The sequence below is a fragment of the Etheostoma spectabile genome, chromosome 5 (genome assembly GCF_008692095.1).
Source record: "Etheostoma spectabile isolate EspeVRDwgs_2016 chromosome 5, UIUC_Espe_1.0, whole genome shotgun sequence".
NCBI classification, from domain to species: Eukaryota; Metazoa; Chordata; class Actinopteri; order Perciformes; family Percidae; genus Etheostoma; species Etheostoma spectabile.
In genome coordinates, this window is record NC_045737.1 from 315,691 (window position 1) to 338,808 (window position 23,118).

General features: G+C 43.2%; 1 protein-coding gene across 1 annotated transcript in view; it reads left to right on the top strand.

The window, feature by feature from the left end:
• LOC116689311 (homeobox protein cut-like 2) overlaps positions 1-23,118 on the top strand; it is a 64,331-nt gene that overhangs the window by 22,900 nt on the left and 18,313 nt on the right. Inside the window, exons 3-7 of the mRNA XM_032515809.1 lie at positions 4,608-4,686; positions 17,779-17,919; positions 18,827-18,986; positions 20,899-20,978; positions 21,636-21,702. Of these exons, the coding sequence (XP_032371700.1) occupies positions 4,608-4,686; positions 17,779-17,919; positions 18,827-18,986; positions 20,899-20,978; positions 21,636-21,702 (527 nt within the window). The remainder of the gene's footprint in view (positions 1-4,607; positions 4,687-17,778; positions 17,920-18,826; positions 18,987-20,898; positions 20,979-21,635; positions 21,703-23,118) is intronic.

The window sequence follows — 23,118 nt, forward strand, 5'->3', positions numbered from 1 at the left end:
GATTGACAGAATTATTTTACATTTTCAAGTAATGTGTCGCGCTAAATGTCGCTGGTCTTTTCAAAAGTGAGTTTGATGTTCCATATGATTGCAAATTGAATTTGAATTGCCTTAGGCTGAGATTGAGTTTGAAAACATATTTGTCAGAATAATCGATAATAAAAAACTTAGTTAGTTAACAGCACTAATCTGTATGTTGTACATGAAGACACGTAATACTGCCCAGCTCTTTTGTTACTATAGCTACTTGAATACAAAGGCCCTATGAGTTTGTATGGCATGTTATTTTTTTGCAATTTTACCAAAGAAATTGGGCTAAGAAGGAATAAATATTGGTTAAAATGTTTATTAATTAAAAAGTTTTTAAAAAAGCAGTTGAAGAAATGTTGATAATTGAAAACTGAAAAAAAAGAAACTGAAGCTGGAAGAAAAACAGGCAGACGTGGACATTATATAGAGCTCAAAATGGCAGCACTAAAAATGGAAGTTGAAATTAGATGTTGGAAATGTTTTACTAATAAAGATGAGATTGGAAAAAAAAAAACATGCAGTATAATGGTAGAGTGTTGACCATATTTTGCCTAATTTTCGCAACACTTGTATTAACACCAAGGACTGGGTGTGTGTCAGGAGTCCACTGGATTCTTCTGGTAGGTGTTGTGACAAGTGGTGTTGCGGCGGTGGTGGGCTTCCCACTGTTTTGTTCTAATAAGCATGGTGCGGGAGCGGGATTGTTGTGACATCCTGTCAGCCTGTGGGCTGGACGGGCGCTCCGTGAGCAGCGCAGTAGGATGGACTCCCTATGATTGTGCACTGACCTTTGCATCATGGGAAAGATGACAGGTAATTTAGAGGCCTCAGGGACTGTGGAACCATACATTTGTTGTCCCCAAACCACCCACAGCACCAACCACATTCACCTTGAGATGGGAGCAGTATATCCATGAACACTCTTTATATATATATACACACACACGTTGTTCACACCCACGCATGCAGAAATGCTCCAAACATTTGCACACTTATTTGAGTGCACACGCACACGCACACACACACACACCCCCCTCATCGTCACACACTCTAATCACCTGCATCATCACAAGCCATCCTCAAACAACCAAATCACAGGGGGTGGCAAACTGGTGAGGCAGAGGGGGAAACTGATGATTTAGAGTGATAATTGCATAATCACCAGTTGTGATAATTGTAATTGATGACTGCATAATTGCTAATTGCGCTCTTTATGGGAACCCCTCTTTTCCGTTGTCTCTCTGTCTCTCTCTTTATGTCGCTCAGTAGCCCTTCACTCTGCTTCCCCTACTTCTTTCTAGGTTTGTTCTCTCCCCCTTTATATATTTCTCTCTCTCAACACATGCTAGCTTGTTCTCTCTCTTTCTCTCTCTCTCTCACACACACGGGTACTGTAACTATTCTCAAAGGCTTATCAGTAAGTATTTCCCAGCAGCCTTGTCCCAGAGGCTGTGTTCTGCCCACTCTGTTGCTGCGTTAAGAGTTATGGAGGAGCGCTAACAGGTTTCCTTTGTGTCTCTCTCTTGCTACTCTGCCCTGGGCTTTACTCCTGCTTGTAAAATCAACCTGTGGCCAAGCCCATTCCCTCGGTAGCCATATCCTTTATCACAAAATGGGTGAAAACAAAGAATGCGCGGTGAGCCGGAGCCAGGGCCACAGCCATATCTCTTATCCCAAAAGAGATTTGCCAGTTGTAATGCTTCCCCTAGCTGTAGCTCTCTGTACATTCAACCCCCCTATCTTCTCATATCTGTTAGTACGAGACTTCTGGCTCTGAAATCTCATGCGCTTGGCTGGAGGTGGGATTAGCATGGAGATGAAGATGACTCCCTGATCAGCCCATATTATGCACGACACCTCAGAGTGCTTTGATGATAGCAAGGGTGGGCTATGGGGGGGAGAGATCTATACGCATAGCGGGCGCTAACGTGAGAAGGCATCAGGCAGGCGTGTGATTGATGTCTCTGCTAGCGTCTGTGGGCAGGTTAATGGTGTGATTGTGGAGGTAATCTCCGTGTTCTCTCGTTAAAGGATGATGGAGGGCCAGGAGACCCTGCGTGTCTCTGGAAGATGGAGCCCTAGCTGTTGCCTTCACAGGATCTCCGGCTCTTTACACATGCAGTTGGGTGCCTCATTTGATGTATATGCTTCAGAGGAAGCCAGGCCAGCTAGCAGACTGCCAGTGAAAAGTTGATGACTTGCAGCGGTGGAAGAAGTATTGAGTAAAAGTACTTATGTAAAGTACATAAATACTCTGTTGCAAGTAAAGTCCTGCATTGAAAATGTTACTTAAGTAAAAGTATGTAAATGTCATCAGGGAAATAAAGTGAAAGTATCTATAGGTCTGTAAATTGTTGGTACACACCAAACAAATGCAGGCCGGAATGAAGCAGGAAAAAACTCCCTTTTCTGAAAGTGGATTAAACAAGAAAACAGATGTCCAAAAAACAACAGCAAACCAACTAACAGGAACTAGAGACAAAACACTCCACAGATGAGACAACAGCATGGAACTAGACTAAGAAGTGAAACACCACGGCAACAAACAAAACAATCTGACACAAGACAAAGGGAACACAGAGGCTAAATACACGAGACAACGAGCAAACAAGGGACAGGTGATACCCATCAGGGTGGGGCAGGACAATCAGACAGGCGGGGAAACACAGGAAGTAAAACTGGACAAGACGGCACAGAAAACAAGACTATCACAATAAAACAAGAAACAAAACGTAATACAAAGACCAAGAATTACACAATCACAAGGAGACAAGACATAGATCTAAAATACAACAGAAAAAGGCACAGAAAACAAAGAAAAGTACCTAAATCATAACACTACATGTGTTTTGTTTGCACAAATCTTCATTTGTAAAGTAACCAGTAACTAAAGCTGTGAGATTAATGTAGAGTAAAAAGTACCATATTTCTCTCTGAAATGCAGCAGAGTAGAAGTAGTGGGGCATGAAAAGAAAAGATTAAGTACAAGTACCTCAGATTTATTGTACAGTACTTGAGTAAATGTACTTAGTTACATTTGAACCACTGATGACTAGCAGTGGGTTCAGCCACTCTGCTGTAGTGGCCATGGAGTTCAGGTGGAGTTTGTCTGGATGTCACCAAGTGCTGTTGGAGCTTCGCTCGTTGTCACGCTGAGGAGCAGAGGTTTGTTATTTGGCGAGTGGTGACACTCAGGGATACAAAATTGCTCCCGTTCACAGTGAAAACGAAGCAAACATAAAAACAAGTCATCAGTGGCGACAAAGCAAAAAGGAGGTTGGGGTTAAATTGGGGTATAGCTGAGTGAAACAACAGCGTAGAGTACAGAGAGCTGGCTGAGAGCTGAAGAATATTACATCTGTATTGATTGGGCTCCAGCCTTTTCCATTTTCCATGAACTCCTCTGAGCTGCTCCAAGTGGGAGTGATGGGGGGGGGGGGGGGGGGGGGGGAGAGATTTGCTTGATCTTTATGATATTTCTTTAAACATGATGCTGTCGTTATGCCTCCGGGGGAAGACACCAGCCATTTCCAGTAAATCAAAGGCTCTCGGTCCCTCAGTGTTCTCCACACACCTTATTTATAACCCCACTAAACAGCCCCAGCACACTACCACCACCACCACCACCCTCATAAGTGTTTTCAGCCTTCGCGAAATGAATGTTTTTAAGTGTCGTCATATCGATGATGAGCAGCCTGGCTCAGCCATACCGCACACTTGACCCTCCGTTTTGGAGTCCATTGAGCCGATCCGACGGAGGCTGTTATCAACAGTGACAGAAATGACATAGACAATAGATGACAATAATTTGAATTCTGTCTGCTTATGGGGCAGGGGCGGGCGGGCGGGAGGGGGGGGGGGAGCGTGATCTGATTTACTGTTGTAGAGCAGAGGACGGTGTGAGGCGGTTACAGAGCTCACAAACAGGCCCGAGGTCTTAGCGGGAGCTGGGAGCAGCGTAACCCACATATCCACTAGTGCAGGTGCCCTCTCCATGGGGCCAGGTGGTGGTTAATTCGCTTTCTTTGTCCCTCCTAATGAACCGTTAATTGGTTTGCATCACCCGCCGAGCCGAGGATAGCAGGTGCCGAGTGCTGCTGGTGACGGAGGCCGCTGTCACTGGGCAAGCCTTCTTGCGCACACCGACACCTACATTTAACAGGCCAAATGTCACCTCGCAGCATGCAGCAACTTGGCAGTAAACGGGGGATATCGTCATAGTTTACAACTTGTTTTTCTAGTTGTCAATGCTTATGTAGAAACACAGTCTTTGCATTGGTTAACCTATGCATTAGCTATATGAACTGTATTTCTCTCTTGTACATATTAAAGATACAATACACATGCAAGGCATGCAGGACTAGTTATTCAATGTATTGAAAGGATGCTGTGAGGTTGACCTTTGCTCTTGTTACTATTGATCCACTGTTGGCAATTTAAGATTGTAAGTGTTTTTCTGCTCTGTGTAAAAGTCAACGTAATGCCTGAAATGTAAATATCCTGTGCACTGTGAGTTAAGACATATGCCAGGATGTTATTAGTCGATGTTTACCTTAATGGCATCTTCTCCGCTGCAGGTGGTTGCTCTGAACAAGCGCAGCAAGGAGGCCGAGTCTGCATTCCTGGGAATCTACAAACAGCTTATCGAGGCCCCAGGTGAGTCTCCCACTAAGTCCAGAGATGTGTACCTTCACAAGCAGCAGCGGCAGCAGCAGCATAATCACCACACTCACACACATTAATTCAAGAATGATCTTTCCCCATTCAAAGATCCCTTACTGAAGATCAACTCCACATCAAACCTCTACCGCTGGACCAGCCCTATACAGAAAACACACTGACATATCATATATATCTGAACACACTTAAACCAAAGTCATTTTCTAGTTATTTTTCATAGATATGGTGCAACAGCACATGGCTATATGGTACATAAACTCTGTACCCTGTGGCTCTTATCTATTTTTCAAACTCTGTGCTCTCAGAGTGGCTTCCAAAACTCTGCGTGAGGCCACTTCAAAACCCAGCACTGGTCCTTGAGTGTAGCCTGGCTGAGGAGCGAACACATCCTTGAGGAGCTCTGCTGTTGATTGTGGAGGGCCAATTAAAATCCCAACTGAAGTCTGGCTTCGTGTGGAACGCAGGCCTGATGAGGCCAATGGGGGGAAAGGGGAGAGAGAGGCAAAGACACAAAGTGAGAGCAAAGAGGAGCGATGTAGTGCGTGTTTATTCAGTTGTTATTTCAGTGCCAGGGCACATGTACTGTATTGCTCTTTGTTGCAGCAAAAATGCAGCCCAATCTCAGTCTAGATCAGAGAAACACTTGTGGCAGGAGTAGAGAATGCTGTTTACAGATTCAATGAATACAAGATAAAAGTCTGCGTCAGAAAATAGCGACAGCAGCAAGTGACTTTTAAAGGTCTCCATTTTTCCTTGAAGTCCCCTTCTTGATATTGCTCCGCCACACACACACACACACACACACACATACCACACACACACACACACACCACACACACACACACACACACACACACACACACACACACACACACACTTTGAATGGAGTTATTTCCTTGATAAAAAAAAACGTTGTTTGAAGATGTATTCAGTTTGATTTTCTGACCTATACCTTTTATATGGGGTCCTTAATTCAAGCCCTAGAGCGTCTTGTGGAGTATATTTTGTCAAAAAAAAACAACTCAAGAATGAAATAGTCAGCTAAGAGTTATGTGGAAAAACAAAGACTAAAAAAAATAAAAAGAACAACCACAATCACCCAACATGAACTCTATACTCAAGTATAGTAGCTTTTGTCGTTAGTGTACCTAATCATTGTTGTCCTCTCTGTCTCTAGCTACAGTGTTATGTACAGTGTCGTTATATTGTGTGTGTATACAGTAGTAGACCTTCCTGTGTCATGTTACATCAGGTGACGTAACACAGCGAGCCTCCTACCTCCTCCTGACCTTACCTTTACAAAGGGAGTCTGTTTCACTGTATCACTGGGACCAAGTGAAGCCACTTTGTTTTTCTTTCTCAGTCATAGTACTAATCAGTGCTGGGCAAGTAGCCCAATAAAACAGAATTAATTGCTCATTACTTATTACTAGAGCCCGACTTATAAAGGATTTTTAAGGCCGATACAATACAAATATGTGTTGTTTTTTTAAATTTAAAAATTCCATTTTCCAATATATATTTCATTTTGTTTTATTTAAAAAATCCAGAAATGCGTAACAAAACATAAACAGATTTCCCTCACATTAGTTATTTGTAGTTATTTATGAGTTTTCGCTAAAATAACATGATAATAATTTGTTTTTATTATCACAACAGAACAGAGGAACATCACAATATATTGAAGTTCTGATAAATAAAATTTGTAAAAATACAAACTTAAGATATGAAACTTGAATTCCTTTGAACAAAAACATAAAACTATACAGCCGCAAGCGGCGATTTGCGGGTTTAAACCTTTATTCTCAAGAGCGACTTCAAAGTAATTTCACACATGTGGTCCAATGTCGTTATAAAACATATCCTGCAAGCTTTGTAACGATTGGACAGCCAGTGCACTTGGTTTAAAATGCCTACAATTGATTTGTCAAAAACATTTATTTTAAATTCAGTGTGATATGTAGCTCAGTCCAGCTAATGGCAATTTGAGAAAAGCAAATGACCAACATTAAAACAATTGTCCTGGAAGTTTTGTGTAGATTGGACAAACATTTAGTCATTTATAGCCTGATTTTAGCTATTTCACCTACAGTTTGTTCAGGTACTTATGAGGACATTCTGAGAGATTTGTGATGATTGGACAATGAATATGTGATTTATATTAAAATGTGTGTAATGCCACACACCTGTCTTGCACTTGTAACGCCCCCCTAGTGGCGTATGTATATAAAACTGTCTGGGTATATCTGGGGCAATTATCTGAACATAGCCTGTGTGTTTTGTGATGATTGGCCTTATGGTTGCTGATTTGTGTTCATTTATGTCCAGAGACACGCCCGTTCAAAGTTCATTGGTCAATAACTTGAAAAGTAATTTGTAATAAGCTGGATCCATTGAGGATTCACTGAAAGTTTGGGGGCAATCAGTGCTATGAAATAGAAGGCAATCTCAAAAATGTGTTTTTCAAAAAATTCAAAATGGCGGAAACCTTTTTTAGGCGGACCTTAATGGTCCATGAGGCTTTGTAGAGCACATTAAGCTGCACCTGTGTGAGACTTTTCAAGTCAATTGGACTTACGGTGTGGGGGGACGTGCACACCATTTCCTCTTATTCCCCCAAGCTTCATGTTTCAACTCATTCCAGCTCACGGGAATTTGAGCCATGGCAGCAGACAACAAATAACAATAATAACTAGAACAGACAAACATAGAAGGGTTCTATCCATACATGTATGTTTAACAGTCTATGGTTCTACCGCTTTGTGGTTAGAACCCTAATAATCTGTGTTGCCAACAGGGATGTTGTAGCGTGTCCTCTGGTGGACAAACTATGCAATGCCAACACTCAAAACATGGTTGACCGTCCTCTTTTTATTATATTTTTTAAACATTCATTTATCAGAATCATTTATATAAATATATTATTAGCCATTATAAATGCCGATACCGCCTAATATCGGCCTTCCAATATATCGGTCGAGCTCTGCTTATTAATCAAAGAAAGTTATTACAATGAATTACTCAATGGAAAAAGTAGTAGCATTACTTGATAAATTACTTAAGAGCAGAAGTGGTTACGCGCATTACTTTTCCCGACTCTGCCTAGCTGCGTGGCAGGTGCCTGCCGACAAACTTCAAGCTTGCCACACCCACTTCTGCATTTCACATTTGGAAAATTGAAAAGCAAGACATCGTGTTTTCACAAGCAGCCAGCTTCCTGTGTTGAGGTGTTTACTGAGCTAGCTTATCCCCGCTGACCGCACGCAGCTCTCCTGTCACTGTGAAGCTCTCCAACTCTGGGGAAAAAACAGCTGATTTCTGATTATAGGATTGCCATTTGCTAACATAAACTAACCCGCTAAGAAAACACAACATGTCTTCTTAGCAGGCATTTTATCCTCAGATTATCAATTATCCAAATATCAAATAGGGTTTGCATGAACTTGTCATGTCTCAAAGAGGGGCCCCGTATCCAGCTTTGAAGAAAAGTGCTCACATGGTGCATATTTCTTGACAATTAATTATGTTTCATCAAATACTCACAAGGTATCTTAGAATTAGTGGGTTTTTTTAAAGATTATTTTTGGGCATTTTCCTGCCTTTATTTTTGACAGGACAGCTGAAGACATGAAAGGGGAGAGAGAGGGGGAATGACGCAGGTCAGGGTCAGACCAGGGCCCACTGCGTTGAGGAGTAAACCTCTATACATGGGCGCCCGCTCTACCAACCGAGCTATCTGGGCGTCCAGAATTCGTGTTTGCCCCACAGCCCCATGTCAGGTTAATTTGACCATGCAGTCTTTCTATTAAACTCAAAACAATTCAACCCATCCAACTCATGGTAAGACCTTTAAATTGTATTAAAGTGTATTTTGAGTGGCCCAATAAAGACTTAATGGGACATCTCACTATGTCCTAACAAAAAGACTAGTATGTCACATGCTTGCTGTGATTTGGACCCAAAACAGCACACAGCAGCGTACAACTGTAAAAATGGCAGATGGAGATGGAGTCGTGAAAGATAGCAAGCTACGATTCGCCAGGCTGCAACTTGTGGTCTGCCATGACTTTCAGCCAAGTCACAGCAACAATCTATGACTCATTGATTTCCTAATCTGACACAGTGACCATCTCAAAAAGGCCAAAGAATCTAGAGTTGACAGCTCCTGACATTAGCTGTGTTCATTGCCAGATATCCCCCCACTTCTCGGTCTGAGGCCGAGCAGTACAGACTCGACCATTGAGAGTATTTCTGCGTCCAGCCCAAGCAGTATGTGCTATCTGTGAGGAGAGCCTACAGTATCCTGTGGCTGTTTGTCAAAGTACATCTTGCTGCGGGTGCCCAAGGTCACAACTCCACCCCCCCTCTCTTGCCCACCCCCCGCTAGAATGGATGACTTCAGGTACACCGGAGGACAGTCATTTGGCTGTGGCCCCACTTCATTTCTCTCTGCCCCTCAAACACAACAGTGAGCATTCCCACCATTCCCCCAACAAATGCTACAGCTCATGTATTTTTAATCTTTCGACAGATGCAATTATTCTTTACACGCCATGCTCGTTAATCTTAATGCAGTTATTACTATTCATTGCAGGACGTTTTTTCCCCCCTTCTATTATTTCATTTGAAAGTGCCTCTTTGTCAGTGTGTGTATGTGCATGCTCATTTGTGTGCCAATACTAAGGCCTTCAGCCCAATCACAACCGGCCAACAGCAGAGTTAATGAATGCAAGAGGTGAACAAGGAAGGCGGGGGGGTTGCACATGCAGTAGCAGCTCGATATGTGACCTGTTGTATCTGGCTATCATTAACATCTTGTCACATATCAGTTATCCCCTTTGCCGTGTCCACTATTGAATACAAATAACATGTCTGTTACATTTGTGAGATTCCGGCATGATAATGTTTCAGTTGGTTAATGCTCCTGTTCAATGGCAACTTGAAAACAACAAACAAACTCAGAACAGAAATAACTTCTTGATGCGAGTGATTGAAGTGGTTTCTTGCCTTTTTATGAGGCCCCCAAGCCGAGATGTCAATCCGCTGGAGTGTTTCATTAGCGTTCTATATTTTGATTTGCCGGTGACACCACCTCATGCTGAGCACTGTAACTCCCACCCAGTCTGGGGCTTGAAAGAGGCCTGTTAGCAGTGTTTCCCTAACAATGTTTATATCACCTCCGCACGGTTTTGATCAGTGCAGATAAACACATCCTGATCACTGAACGCTGAAAACCAGTGGCAGCTTCTGCCCAAATTCATCGGTTTCCCAGAGATGCACCTAACTTCGTCTGTCTTTTTTCTTCCTCTCCTACTCGCCGTCTCACACGCTCTTCTCTGCTGGAGAATGTGTGTGTGTGTGTGTGTGTGTGTGTGTGTGTTCGAGTGGCGTTTGAACGCCTGCGTTTGTTGCCACCTCTGTGAGAGCAGCGAGGCCCTGTCGCCAGGGGCGTAGCCCTGAGACTGACGCTCCAGGTGTTTGCTCTTTCTCGCCTCCTCTCCGTGCACACGCTCATCCCTTAGGATCCACCCCTCTCCCTCTCTCCTTAGAACACAGCTCCTTTTATCTGAGCAGGGAGCTCACTAAGAGTTTGTGAAGATTCTGATCTGAATACACCCCTCTAAGTATGTGTGTGCGAGGCCTACGGCATGTCTGAGGTATGTGAGGGTTTGTATACTGTATGTGTGTGTGTGTGTGTCTGTGTGTTTGTGAGTTAGTTGAAATGTTATGGCAACAGTGCTTGCTAGTGGTGACCACCGGTACTACGGAGCAGAGCACAAGTACAAGCAGCTTCTTTTTTTGTGGTCACACTGAGTCGCGTGTCTTCTTGTGCAATGAGATGGTGGTAAGTGCTTTACATACTCGCACCAGATGTTTCCCTCGGCTATGAGATTATAGGAACACAATGCACTGACCTTCGTACGAGGAGTCATTCAAATGCATAAAGAATAGTAGTCCTTCTTCAACCTTTCATGTTCATAAGCGGGCACCAGTGAGAGAGAGGCCTGCGAGGCACAGCAAGCTGGCTTTTTTTTGTAATTTTGCAGCTGAGTACCTGCAGTCAGGATGAGAGCAAAAAAAGGAGCGGCGTGCGTGCGCGTTTGTGGCAGTCTGTTGGAAAATAAGGACGCATAAAAGCTGATGGAAAATGAAAGCTCTCTGGGCGGGACGAGATTATGCACAAGTGATTAATAAGAGCAGTAATAAACAAAGGCCCAGGAGATGTTTGAGGTGCTTAATATGCATTATGTTCATAAAAGAGCTGGGCCTCTCCAACTGATCCCTGTGGAGTAGGAGACCCCAGAGGGACCAGGAGAGAGTGTGCTCTTAAAAGACTGTGTGTGTGTGTGTGTGTGTGTGTGTGTGTGTGTGTGTGTGTGTGTGTGTGTGTGTGTGTGTGTGTGTGTGTGTGTGTGTGTGTGTGTGTGTGTGTGGTGTGTGTGTGTGTGTGTGTGTGTGTGTGTGTGGGAATGTCTGCATGTGTGTGCCTAAGAGCAGATACAATTTAGCCATGGAATAAAAATGTAAAGACCATAGACTGGTGTATTTGATGATGTTAATTCATCGTGATTTATCTTACATGTCTTATAAATAAGATTTTTTTTTTGTATCATTTCAAGTGAAGTTTGGTTTGGATGTCAGTGGCACTTCTCTTTTCACTGCAGCATTTCGTGTTAATTTTAAATGCCATCTAGCTCCAGCTCCACTCTTTGTTGCGAGCTTTAAAGTGTCTTGGTATTGATGTCGTTCCTTCTACGTCCTTCAGTCTGCCAAACAAAGACATGGAACAGCATTGAAAGAGAACAGGTTAAGAAGTTTCTCTCTCTCCGCTTTGTTTTGTTCACACACAAAAGCCGCCGCTTCCCACAATCATTTCTTTTTCATTCCACCTATGTTTTTTATTTTTGTATTTTCTCCCTCCCTCTGCCACATCAAGGTAAAGCGACACGTCGCTTTGCCATGTGAATATCAAATGCTCGTTGGTTTTAAAATGCACCGCAAACAGAAAAGTCATGTTTACGAATTTGTTGCAAGCAGTTTGTTTTTTTTCTAATCGAAACTAATCCTTGTCAGGTAGAAGAAAAAAGGCTGTGATTTATCCTACACACCTATATAACTTTACGTTGTCTGTGAAATTAAAGACCTAATGTTCTTTCAACCTAGTTTTGGTTCTTGACAACAATATTACAGCAGTGTTACTGTTTGTTGCAGCAGCGGCACAGCATGTTTATGGACCTTGAAGTCCACTCAGAGGGAAAAAAAACAAGACTGTTTTGAATGAAAAGAAAAAACCTTGGAGCACAGCCTTGTAAATTAATTTGTTCGTGTTGTATGATGGGAACACAGCTGGCCTCATTAACATGCGCACAACAAATAATTATAGCGTTTTTTTTTCCTCTCTCTTCAGCCAGCCAATGCTTGGCTAATGGGCTTGCTGGGTTAATTATGTCAGAGCGTAATTACACAGGGCCCAGGGAGACATAATGGTGCACCCTGCTGCGCCCACACCGCCTAATGATGGTGTATCGCTGACAGGGCCAAGACGGACCGCCCCGACACACCTGCTTGTCTTGGCGCACACCACCCCGGTCCACCCCCACACACCTAGACACACATCCTGAACATGTGCACCTTCCTCCCCAGTGCCACCTGCAGTGCACGTAGCCTTCCAGCTTCTGACAGGCTTTGGCTCGTGCTCACCCTGGACTGAAGGCTCACCCAGCTACAGAAACCGCCTCCCGCTTAAGAGACGTGCAATCGCAAAGCAACGCAGTGACCACAAGGAAGCAGCTACAGGGTGGCAGCCTCATTATCGCGCAGCCAAAGTGATGAAACCCAATATCAATGAAGCTGAGAAAATGTGCAAAAACAATTAAAAGTCATACTAACATATGTTCGCTATTAGCAAGTAAGGATTCATTCCAACATGGGTCCTATTTTTTGTTGTTTTTGCCATCTCTTCTAATTTTTTTTTTTTTTATAATTTTTTGGGCATTTTAGGCCTTTTACTTTCTATAGGAGAGCTTAGACATGAAAAGGGAGAGAGAGTGGGGATGACATGCAGCAAAGGGCCGCAGGTCGGACTCCAACCCACGGCCGCTGCATCAAGGAGTAAACCTCTGTATGGGCGCCCGCTCTACCAGGCGAGCAAACCAGGCACCCAAAACATTGTCATTTCTAACTATGGCAGTGAGCTTCAGACCAGTATGAGCTTCAATACACGTCCATTAGAATGAATACACCTCGGATACATGATAACCTCTGTTGGATAGCAGAGACCCAGGTTCCATTCATCCCAAGATTATTTGTCTTAGGAAATGGTCCAATCCTAAGCGGAAAAGATAAGCACATGACAAGTTGGTTCCAAACCAGTTTAATGATAGCCAGACAGATTCTTTTAAGAGGATGGAAGAATGAAGGGGGGGTCAATTCAATAGTGGCCTTGTGGGATAGCTAGGCTGGCGGCTTTTGAAAAAAAGGCTATATAAACGTTTTTCCAGATCTCTACAATAGGAAATGGAAAAGAACCTGAGCTTTCTGGAGGGCTCCTAGGAAGCTTTGTGCTGGGGAGAGATGTGTATGAAGGGCTTAAAGGTCCCATGACATGGTGCTCTTAAGATGCTTTTCTATAGACCTTAGTGGGCCCCTAATACTGCATCTGAACTCTTTCCCAAAATGTAGCCGTGGTGCAGAATTACAGCCACTAGAGCCAGTCCCACAATGAGTTTTCCTTAGTATGTGCCATTTCTGAGTCTGTAGCTTTTGAGGAGGAGAGAGGGGGGGCAATGTGGGAGTGTGGCCTTGACCAACTGCCACTTTGCTTGTTTGAAAGCCATGATGTCTCTCTCCCATGGGTGGGCCAAATTTTCTGGGCGGGCAAAGCAGAGAAAGGGGAGGTAACCTTGCCCCTTATGACCTCATAAGGAGAAAGATTCCAGGCCATCTGAGCTTTCATGTTCTCAAAGGCAGAGCAAGATACCCAGGGCTTGGTTTACACATATTGCCATTTCTAGCCACTGGGGGACCATAGGCAGGCTGGCATATTAATGTTAAAAAAAAACTCATAAAGTGAAATTTTCATGTCATAGGACCTTTTTAAGGTGTTGTCATTAATACATGTGTTGATTTTATTTATAGTGTGTCTATGTTGTTATTATGTTGTTTGATCTTGTTATGTTGTTGTTCATGTGTCATCTTTTCTTGATTTTTGTCTGGGTAGTTGGTGTTGACAAGGGTTGGGGGGGATGTTCATGTTTCAAGTTGTATGTTTTGTCTGTTTTGTTAAAATAAATAACAAAATGTTAATCATAAAAAAGAATGAATACACCTCCAGTACACCATGCTTACACCATTCTTTATACACAATATTGACTGAATGGATGAAATAGAAAGTAGCATGAATACAAAACATTCAATATTAAAACCAACTTAAAAAAGAATCTCTTCAGCACATGCAGTCTTTTATCCTAAGCCATCCATGGTTTTTTTTTTCACTTCCAACATCAGTTTTCAAGCTGATTTTTCAAATCACAGTCTAGTGTCTCTTACATCTCTGAGTTGTTATGGATAACCCAAACTAATTAGAGCAGTCAGCTGATCAGACAGCCACACTGATTTAAAAGAGAGAGACAAAAGATGAACAGTGAAAATATTCCCCAAACTGTCTGTTTTAAGCATCCATCACAGTTTTTAGACTTCGGTTTCAATGTTGCCCTACTGTGTACGCAGTTGTGTGAACACTGTTTTTCTGTGCAATGAGATATTATAACTGACATTTGGGAGTGCATACTTTTCAGTTAGACCTCAATAAATGTGTTGTATCTGCAAAACGTGGCTTGTTTTTACAAACCCGTTGATGTGGGTTTCTGGCACCAATGGCTTGCTTTAGCTTGTCACATATTAAAACATTACTGTGTGCGAGACAAGTTTATAAATGTGAAATGTTTGCAAAACTAGGACTAAAGTTGTACACAACCAGAAATTCTGATCATTGTAGGACAAATGTTCCAACGTTTCCCAGAGAATTATTGAACTCCTATCATTCGTCCTCCTGCTGGATTCGTACCAAGCTGGCCTGTGATCACAAGAAGATCTTAAATGTTCGAAATTATTGTCAAACAAGCCTCTTGGCCAATCAGTTTCAAGACCCCAACAACATCAATTCTATATACATTAAGAAGGATGATATAAAATCGATCGTTTGTGCCGTGAGGTGATGTACTCAACATGTCCATAATGCCTCGTTGGGCTGATATTTCTGATTAACAGACGGATGTTGACAGTCCTCTGCCATCCCAGGGTTATTTCCAGGCTTTCACGGCTGCAAAAAAAAGCTTCATGATTCTATTAGCCATATACTATTTCCAATTTATCAGCATTTACACATTTCAGTTAAAGGCCCGCTATGTCACGGCAAGACATGTCTTTCAAATCAATTGTTGAGGCTTCAAGTGCCTATAAATAAAGTTTTTTGTAAAAAACAAATAAAACCGATTATGATCGTTAACATGCCTTATCTGTACACTGGTTTACTATTTAAATACACATAAAGGGAGAAGCAACCAGAGGGTCAGATATATATTTCACCGTGAAAGTTGAAATTCCTGGGGTGCCATGTGTACTGTGAAGAGCGCCCCGCTGTACAAAATCGAATACTCCTAATGTATCATGGATTGGCAGAATTTGCACAGGGGGTGTGGAATGTTCGTACCGAGGAGAGGTGTTTGACGAGCAGAGACCGTTTGTACGGGGACATTTATAAATGATTTTAGTGCAAGTTGGGGAAGTGTAAAAAGTTAGTGTGTAGTTGAAGAGTTTGCAAAACTTTATTTGTTGCACACATTTTTATGCAAAACTTTTGGTGAAACAATTTGTGAACCTTTGGGAATTAACTCATGACTCCAATAATTTGTTGTAAATCGTATAACTTGGCTGTTTAACCCGTCGATGTGGAGTTCGCCCACGCTTGTTTAGCATGTCCTATTAGACTCAGTTACGTGGCGAGTCAATGTTATATAACTGATGAAAGATGATAAAATAGGACAAGTGTAACAACCGAAATGTGATCTTGTAGGGATAAATGTTCGTTCACAGCGCATATGAACCTCCTGCTTTGCTCTGCGGTGCTGTGTTGTCCAAGTGCCTGGATCACCAGAGAAGATGTATTAATGTTCTGATTATTAGTCTAAAAAGGCTTTTGCCAATCAGTTATCAGCCCAGGCAGACTCCAATCTCTATTATAGATAAGGGAGAATAAAAAATGATCGTTATGTTGCGTGAGAGTGTGTGATCACCTGAGTCCATATGCCCGTCAGCTGGGATATTCTTGATTAAAGGATATGTGAATCCTTCTCAGGGTTTTGCGGCTTTCCATCAGGCGCTCCAAAAAGAGCTCAGGTTCTATTGCAACATCAATAGCTCTATTCAAAGTTATCAGCAGTTTTTGGATCCCGTCGTAATGTAGATCCAGGGCCCTGAGAGAGTACCCCTGCTGCTCTACTTTGACGGGGGTTAATTTTGTATACAGACTTAAGTTATATCCCTTCACTTTAAATTTGACTTTACTTTAGTCCCTTGCCACCGGTTGGTAATCCTGGCTTGTCCATGTGTGAGAGATCCCTTACTATAATCTGTGTCCTTTGATCATTAAAAGTTGAAAGGATATATGGGAAAGAGGCTGATAAAGTGATTTCTGTGACAGTGGGTCGATGGAATAGCAGTGCTTTAAGTCATCCTGTTTGTCTTAGAAGAGCTCTGCTCTTAATAGTGATGTCCCTTGTGACTGATGCAATATCTCCACAGCTGGTGTAACAATGAATGCAGTCAATGTTTGACTGTAAACGGTCCTGGGAAAAAATAGCTCGATCAATTAAATGGCCCAAAATGTTTGTCTGATGAAAATGCACATATGGCAGGCTGCAACGTTGGGCCAGGATTTCAACAAATTGCACTTTGCAGAAGTTTTGGCTCTCTGATGAGCATTTTATTTTCGTGGCCTGCCGGCTCAGAGTTTGCATTCTCTCTGTGGCATCTGGCAAAGTTTAAACGTCTGTGGCTCCAGCTTCTTACGAAAAGTCACTTCAGTCAGTGCCCATACTGAAGAAGGGATTCAATTGGGTTCCACACAGAAGTCTAAGATGAGTGGATGAAAGCTGTGGGAGAAAAGTTTGTGCAGCAAAGCAGCGATTTTCCTCCTCTTTTAGAGTTTTGTGTGTGTGTGTGTGTGTGTGTGTGTGTGTGTGTGTGTGTGTGCGTGTGGCTCTACATCTTGCCTCCCCCCCTTGTCAAGGAGCTCCCCTGAGCTTCCCTCTCTGTGCTTTGGCACTAGAAGTCACCTCCTTTGGTGTTCGGCAGGCAGGTACACAACAGGAGCAGCTCTCTCTCTCTGAGCTGTTGAACTTTTCGGGAGGGGAAGAAAGGGAAAGGGAAGATTAAAAACAGCCCTGTGATGTGGAGTGCCGAGCTGCCTCCTGAGAATTCCTGGCATAATAATTTAAATGATCAAATGATACAGAGGAGACTTGTTAGCTGAGAAACAGCCTCCTAGTTGGCCCCATGGGCCCGGTGCTGCCACGCATGCATTGCAAAACAGCTCCTCTGTTGTGCTAAAGAATCCTGCTTCTCTTCCCCCCCCCCCCCCGCCCCCTTTCAGGAGCAGACTTTTTCTACACTTTGCCTAGGTGTATACTTGGGACTTAAGACTCCGTCACATATTCATGGCAATCTTTTTGTCTTCTTTGCCATTCATCAGCACGTGAGAAGACTCATTAGAGATCATTCCTCTACATGTGAAGGGTCGGAACAGCACTTGTGTCATTAGGTCCAGCCTGTGAAATGTTCAAAGGCGCCTGAGTGGGGAAAGTCTAAGAGTCACTCTTTGGAAACAAGTCTCAGCGGAATTGTGTGTCTCTGTTGAAACTGCGACGCAGAAAGCTCTGTAAAGTGCTTTACAGGCAGCACGCACAGTAAAACAGCTATTTTGCTTTTTTTGAAAAGCAGGAGTGTATGGATATCTTGTGAATCTCAGGAGTTGTTTCTGCAGAGATTTGTTTGGGCCTGTTTCCACAGATCCAGCACCCTTGCTGGAAGCCTCACACACCCTGGAGGAAAGACTGCAGCACCTTCACAGTTTGGCCCCAGACGGCGAGGCCCTGCTACGAGAGATCAGCGGGCACTGGAAGAAACACCTGGAGTGCCTTGAAAAGACAGGTCAGGCCAAAAACATCTGCATCAGGAAGCAGTCCCACTAGAAAGCAGTTCTTTGTAATCCAGCAATGAAGTGGCTGCCATTGTACAGGTCTGAAAGTGCAGGCAAGGTAATTTACCAGGTCCAGATGTCCTATGGTCCTGTGATAAGGAAAACACCTCGGACACCTGTGTCGGATAGGAGGGACCCAGGTTCCATTCAGCCCAAGATTATTTGTTCTAGGAGATGGGCCAATCCTAAACCAGATAAAAAAGAACACAAGAAGCTGGGTCCAAACTAGTTTAATAGTTGATACTAGTTTAATGATAATCAGACAGATTACTTCAGGAGGATGGAGGAATGAAGGGGTGCTGTTAATTCAAGAGTGAGCTTGTGAGATGGCTAGGGTGGTGGCGTATAAACCTTTTGCCAGATTGGATGTCTACACTAGGAAATGGGGAAAGTACCTGAGCTTTCTGGAGGGCTCCTAGGAAGCTATGTACTTTAGAGAGATGCATACAATGTCCTTTTGTTTTGTCAATTACATACTGTATGTTTATTTGTTTTACAGGTGCTTATTTTGTTATTGTGTTGCATTCAACAATCATGGTTGTTAGTTTAATAAGTGGTGAGGATGAATGGAGGGGTTTAATGAGGAGGGGATGTAACCATGTTGTAAGCTGTGTGTTTTGTGCGCTGTTTAAAAAAATAAAAATGATTAATCATAAAAGACGTTTACCAGGTCCAAGTTAGTTGGGTTACCAGGCCATAGGAAGGTTGTGAATTCCACCACAATATCTGGAGAAATGTGAATAATGGTCACCTTAAGATGACTATTTCAAATAGAAATCACTTGTCACATTTACCTGGTAATATCCGATCACTAAGCTGATGTTGGAGAACTCATGCCAGTCTTTGTCTTCCACACAGAGCCCTCAGAGGACGGCCCAGCAGTCTCAGGGGCAGCGGTGACAGAGGAGGCCCCAGAATCCAGCTCTCCAGCCTCCGTGATGACGCCCAACAGCACACCGGCTCCCGGGGCCCCAGGCTCCCCGCAGCAGAACTACCAGGACCCAGCTGAGGACCGAGGGTGAGAACCAGTGATGCACCCCTTGCCTGCCTTTGAGTGGCAATCTTTATACGTTCACAAACAGTTTAAATTAAAAGACACAAATGAACCCCCATGACTGCCTGTGCCACCCATAGACTGTATATTATTGATGATATTAACGGTCTATGGTGCCACCCAATGCCTACTGCCACCCAATGCCTACAGCACAGAGTACTTTCGTTTATTTTTGGTATAATATGAAATAGGGCATGTATTTAAAGAATGTTAAGGTTAACCCTTCAGTGTTTTAAACCTTTTCCCCATGCAGAGATGTTCTCAATCCATTTTAGTGCTCTTTAAGGCAACAATGTGCAATGTTTGCTGATGTAAAAATAAATGAGAGGGTCTGTGAACCTGTGCAATAAATTTGTCCATTTAGCTTGTCCTGGGGATATTTTGAGTTGCAATTAGATGCCAGCAACAACAGCAGTAGGGAAAGGTTTTTAAAAATAAACCAAAGCTGAATTGAACACGGCTCTAAATAGGTGAAACAGCAGCTGCTTTTGTCACATTCAAGTTCTATTACTTGTCACACGTGCTGTTTCTAGGTGGTAGAAGGGTACGATAACCACATTTCATGGCTAGGGCTGGAACGATATGTGATATGAAACCAAAATCGCAACAATCAGAACCTGTGTCGCTGTGGGAGAAGGAATAATGGCGACACACCCCTTCCAACTTCCTTTTCTGTCTAGATCCAATGCTACCCAATCCTTAAAATACCATTAGTATTAGTCCTTTTGGTGCCTTTTGTCGGATAAATTTAGCTAACTGTGAAGACTGCTAAAGAGAGGAGATTTTCGGCACAAACACTGGTAACGCTAACAGAGGTGTAACGTTACAAATGGCCACTGTTCTGACTCGGGTCCCTGGGTCTGTTGCCGAAGGTTCAGTAAACTGCCGTTAGCGTCCTTAGCAACAGAGTTAAGTGTTGACCGGGCTGGTTGCTAGCTGGCTGGGGGCTGACTGTGGATGTGTCCCCGGGCCGGGGCTGTAATGACAGTGGATGGTTGCTAGCTGGCTGGGGGCTGACTGTGGATGTGTCCCCGGGCCGGGGCTGTAATGACAGTGGATGGTTGCTAGCTGGCTGGGGGCTGGCTGTGGATGTGTCCCCGGGCCGGGGCTGTAATGACAGTGGATGGTTGCTAGCTGGCTGGGGGCTGGCTGTGGATGTGTCCCCGGGGCTGTTGTCAGCTCTCATCCTGACTGAAGCCTCGCAGTGCCGATAGACTGAGGCAGAAGACAGGGGTGTGCTAGCTAGCTAAATTATCATTAGATCAGTCGTCTATCTATACAGTTAACGTTACTGATGAATTTGTGGGCTAGCCCAGATATGTTAACTGTGGTCAAAACAATCATACTAAAAATAACTGAGCGTGTTGAACAATGTCATACTCTTATGTTAACCACCAAGAATTAGCTAACGTTATATACCTAGCATTAGCTACTAATTAGCTCAACCAGCACCTTTACAGTAGGCACCAAAGCACTTTTCCTCTTGGTCCCCCTACAGGTTGGAAGCGCAATTGTCCATTACTGTTACCATTACCGTTAGTCTTACTGTCTCAGTTGAACTACAGATCTGCTACCTTGCATAGTGCAAACTTGCAGAGTGTGGTTATCGCTGATAGAGGGCCGCAACGCAAATGCTGAAGTGCCGTTCACCCTATTACGAGTTGATGAACCACTGAAATGGATTTGGAAACATTATTTTCCCAAAAAATCGAGGTTTGTATCAAATCGTGGGTCAAAAATTGTGATACGAACCGAATCGTGGGTTTGGTGTATTCATACAGCTCTACTCATGACATGACACAAAGTGCATAGTGTTACTTAATTGGGTAGCCATGATGTAGTGAAGTAACTGAAACTGAGTTTTTTTTTCTTCCAGGGAGGAGGAGGAGAGTGCCAATGCTGGTTTGGCTGACAGACTATCAGAGGCCGAGGAGAAGATCAAGGTTCTGCATTCATGTAAGTGGTTTAAACACTGACACATACTGTAGCTGTTACATTTCATCTAAACCTCAGCCACTATGTGTATTATTACTGTACAGTCTGCTGAAGCACTGACTGCTGCTTTGTTGACGTAACTATAAGTTTAAACTAACCCCAAAGAATGTTTTTCTTTTTTTTTGCAAAACATAATTTAACATACAGTTTTTGATACACTTTAACAAAATCCCAAGTAACCCTATCCTATTCCACCCTTACAAATATACAATATTAAATATACAAACATCATTTCAATGGTAAAAAAAAATACAAATGAGGCAAGGGAAAAAATTAACATTAAATAAATAAAAAATAATAATACAAAAATTAATTATTTTCAACCTGATCCAGGACTGGCTGCCAAATGGTAGAAAAATTAAGGGCACAGTTGATGCATACGATCTCTAATCCAAATTGAACGTTGGAGGAAATCCAATTTTTATTTGAGCAGTATAACACTTCTAGCCAGGAGTGGAGCTCAGACTAAGACATGTTTCAATGAAATCTGTTGTTTTGCAAATGCATTCTTTGTTGGTAATGTTTGAAGTAAAAATGAAAAAGAAATCTAAATTCAGTAATGTAGCTTTAAGGTCAAAGTTCATGTGTTTTTTTTTTTCATTGTTTGCATCTCACCAGCTCTGAACACTGCACAGACAGAGCTGCTGGACCTGCGGTGTAAATACAACCAGGAGATGACCAACAAGTAAGAGTCTGCCTCCCATTTTACATTTTGTGTTTCCGTCATTTCTGACAAACTTGTATATACCCCCCTTCCCCCAAATTGTGGTGGTTACACACTGGCATCTCCGTCATCTTCCTCACTGGTGCTCACTGTAGCATCCCAAGTGCTGAAGCCGCTCTTCTTCATTTTGCCTACATAAACACATGTCCAGTGTGGAGCTGAGGAATGCCATTGTAAAGGCGGAGAGTGACTCAGCCGCTAATGCTGGTCGATGAGAGAGGTCTCTGTTTGCCTTCACTGGGAGTTGGGCCATGACAGCCCTCAAGAAGAATTGCTCCATTTAAAGATTGCTTCAGAAAACACTCTACCTTGTCCTGGTCTTTGAGCGCAATGTATCCACCGCACGCCTGAAATGAATCTGAGCTTGTATGAAGGATGTCGATAGACATTCAAAGTAAACGCTCTTTTGTTTGGGTTTGTGCTCCAGAGCACAGTCAGTCAGTCGCTGCTAATGGATTTTCTCCCAGGCTTCATCCATGGCGCAATTGAACTGATGTTTTTAGACCCACTGCCATCCATTTTGTGTGATTGGACACTTTTTCAGTTTGGGCTAACATGCATCTACAGGTTGAAAAACCAGCTTCGTTACGTGGCTCGTCATATGTGTGTGTGTGTGTGTGTGTGTGTGTGTGTGTGTGTGGTGTGTGTGTGTGTGTGTGTGTGTGTGTGTGTGTGTGTGTGTGTGTGTGTGTGTGGTGTGTGTGTGTGTGTGTGTGTGTGTGTGTGGTGTGTGGTGGGATTACAAATTTAAAGACCATAGACTGGTGTGACATGATTCCTTGAGAATTGTCTTAAATGTCTCATAAATAAAAATGTGAGGTTCCGTTCATTTTTTTGTATCATTTCAAGTGTCTTTTGGTTTGGATGTCAGTGGTACTTTTCACTGCTGCATCTCGTGTTAATTTGAAATGCCATCTAGCTCCTGCTTCACTCTCTGTTGCAAGTTTTAAAATGTCTCGGTATTGATGTTGTTCCTTCTCCGTCCTTCAGTCTGTCAAACAGTAGCATGGAACAGTACTGGGCTGGGCTGGGCTGGGCTGGGCTGGGTTGACAGTAGTACTGAGACTAGACTGACTAGACTAGTAGACTGACCCCAGAGCTCCAGCTGCAGTTATCCCTCCCTAACCCTGAGCCTCTGAACACCGGGCCGCCTTCTATTACTCTCACTGACTGTTTCCTCAATGTTGATAAGAAAGACTATTTGTCTGCTTCGGCTTGAGTAGCTGAGCAGGTAATCAATACAAAACATTTTCCGTACTGCACAAGTTCATTAAACGTGGCGCTGACACCTGTTAGTGTTTGCTGTCGGCAGGGCGCCATCTATCCTGGCCTTATTGATAGGACCGGGGCACGGCCAGGACCCTCTGGAACCAGGGC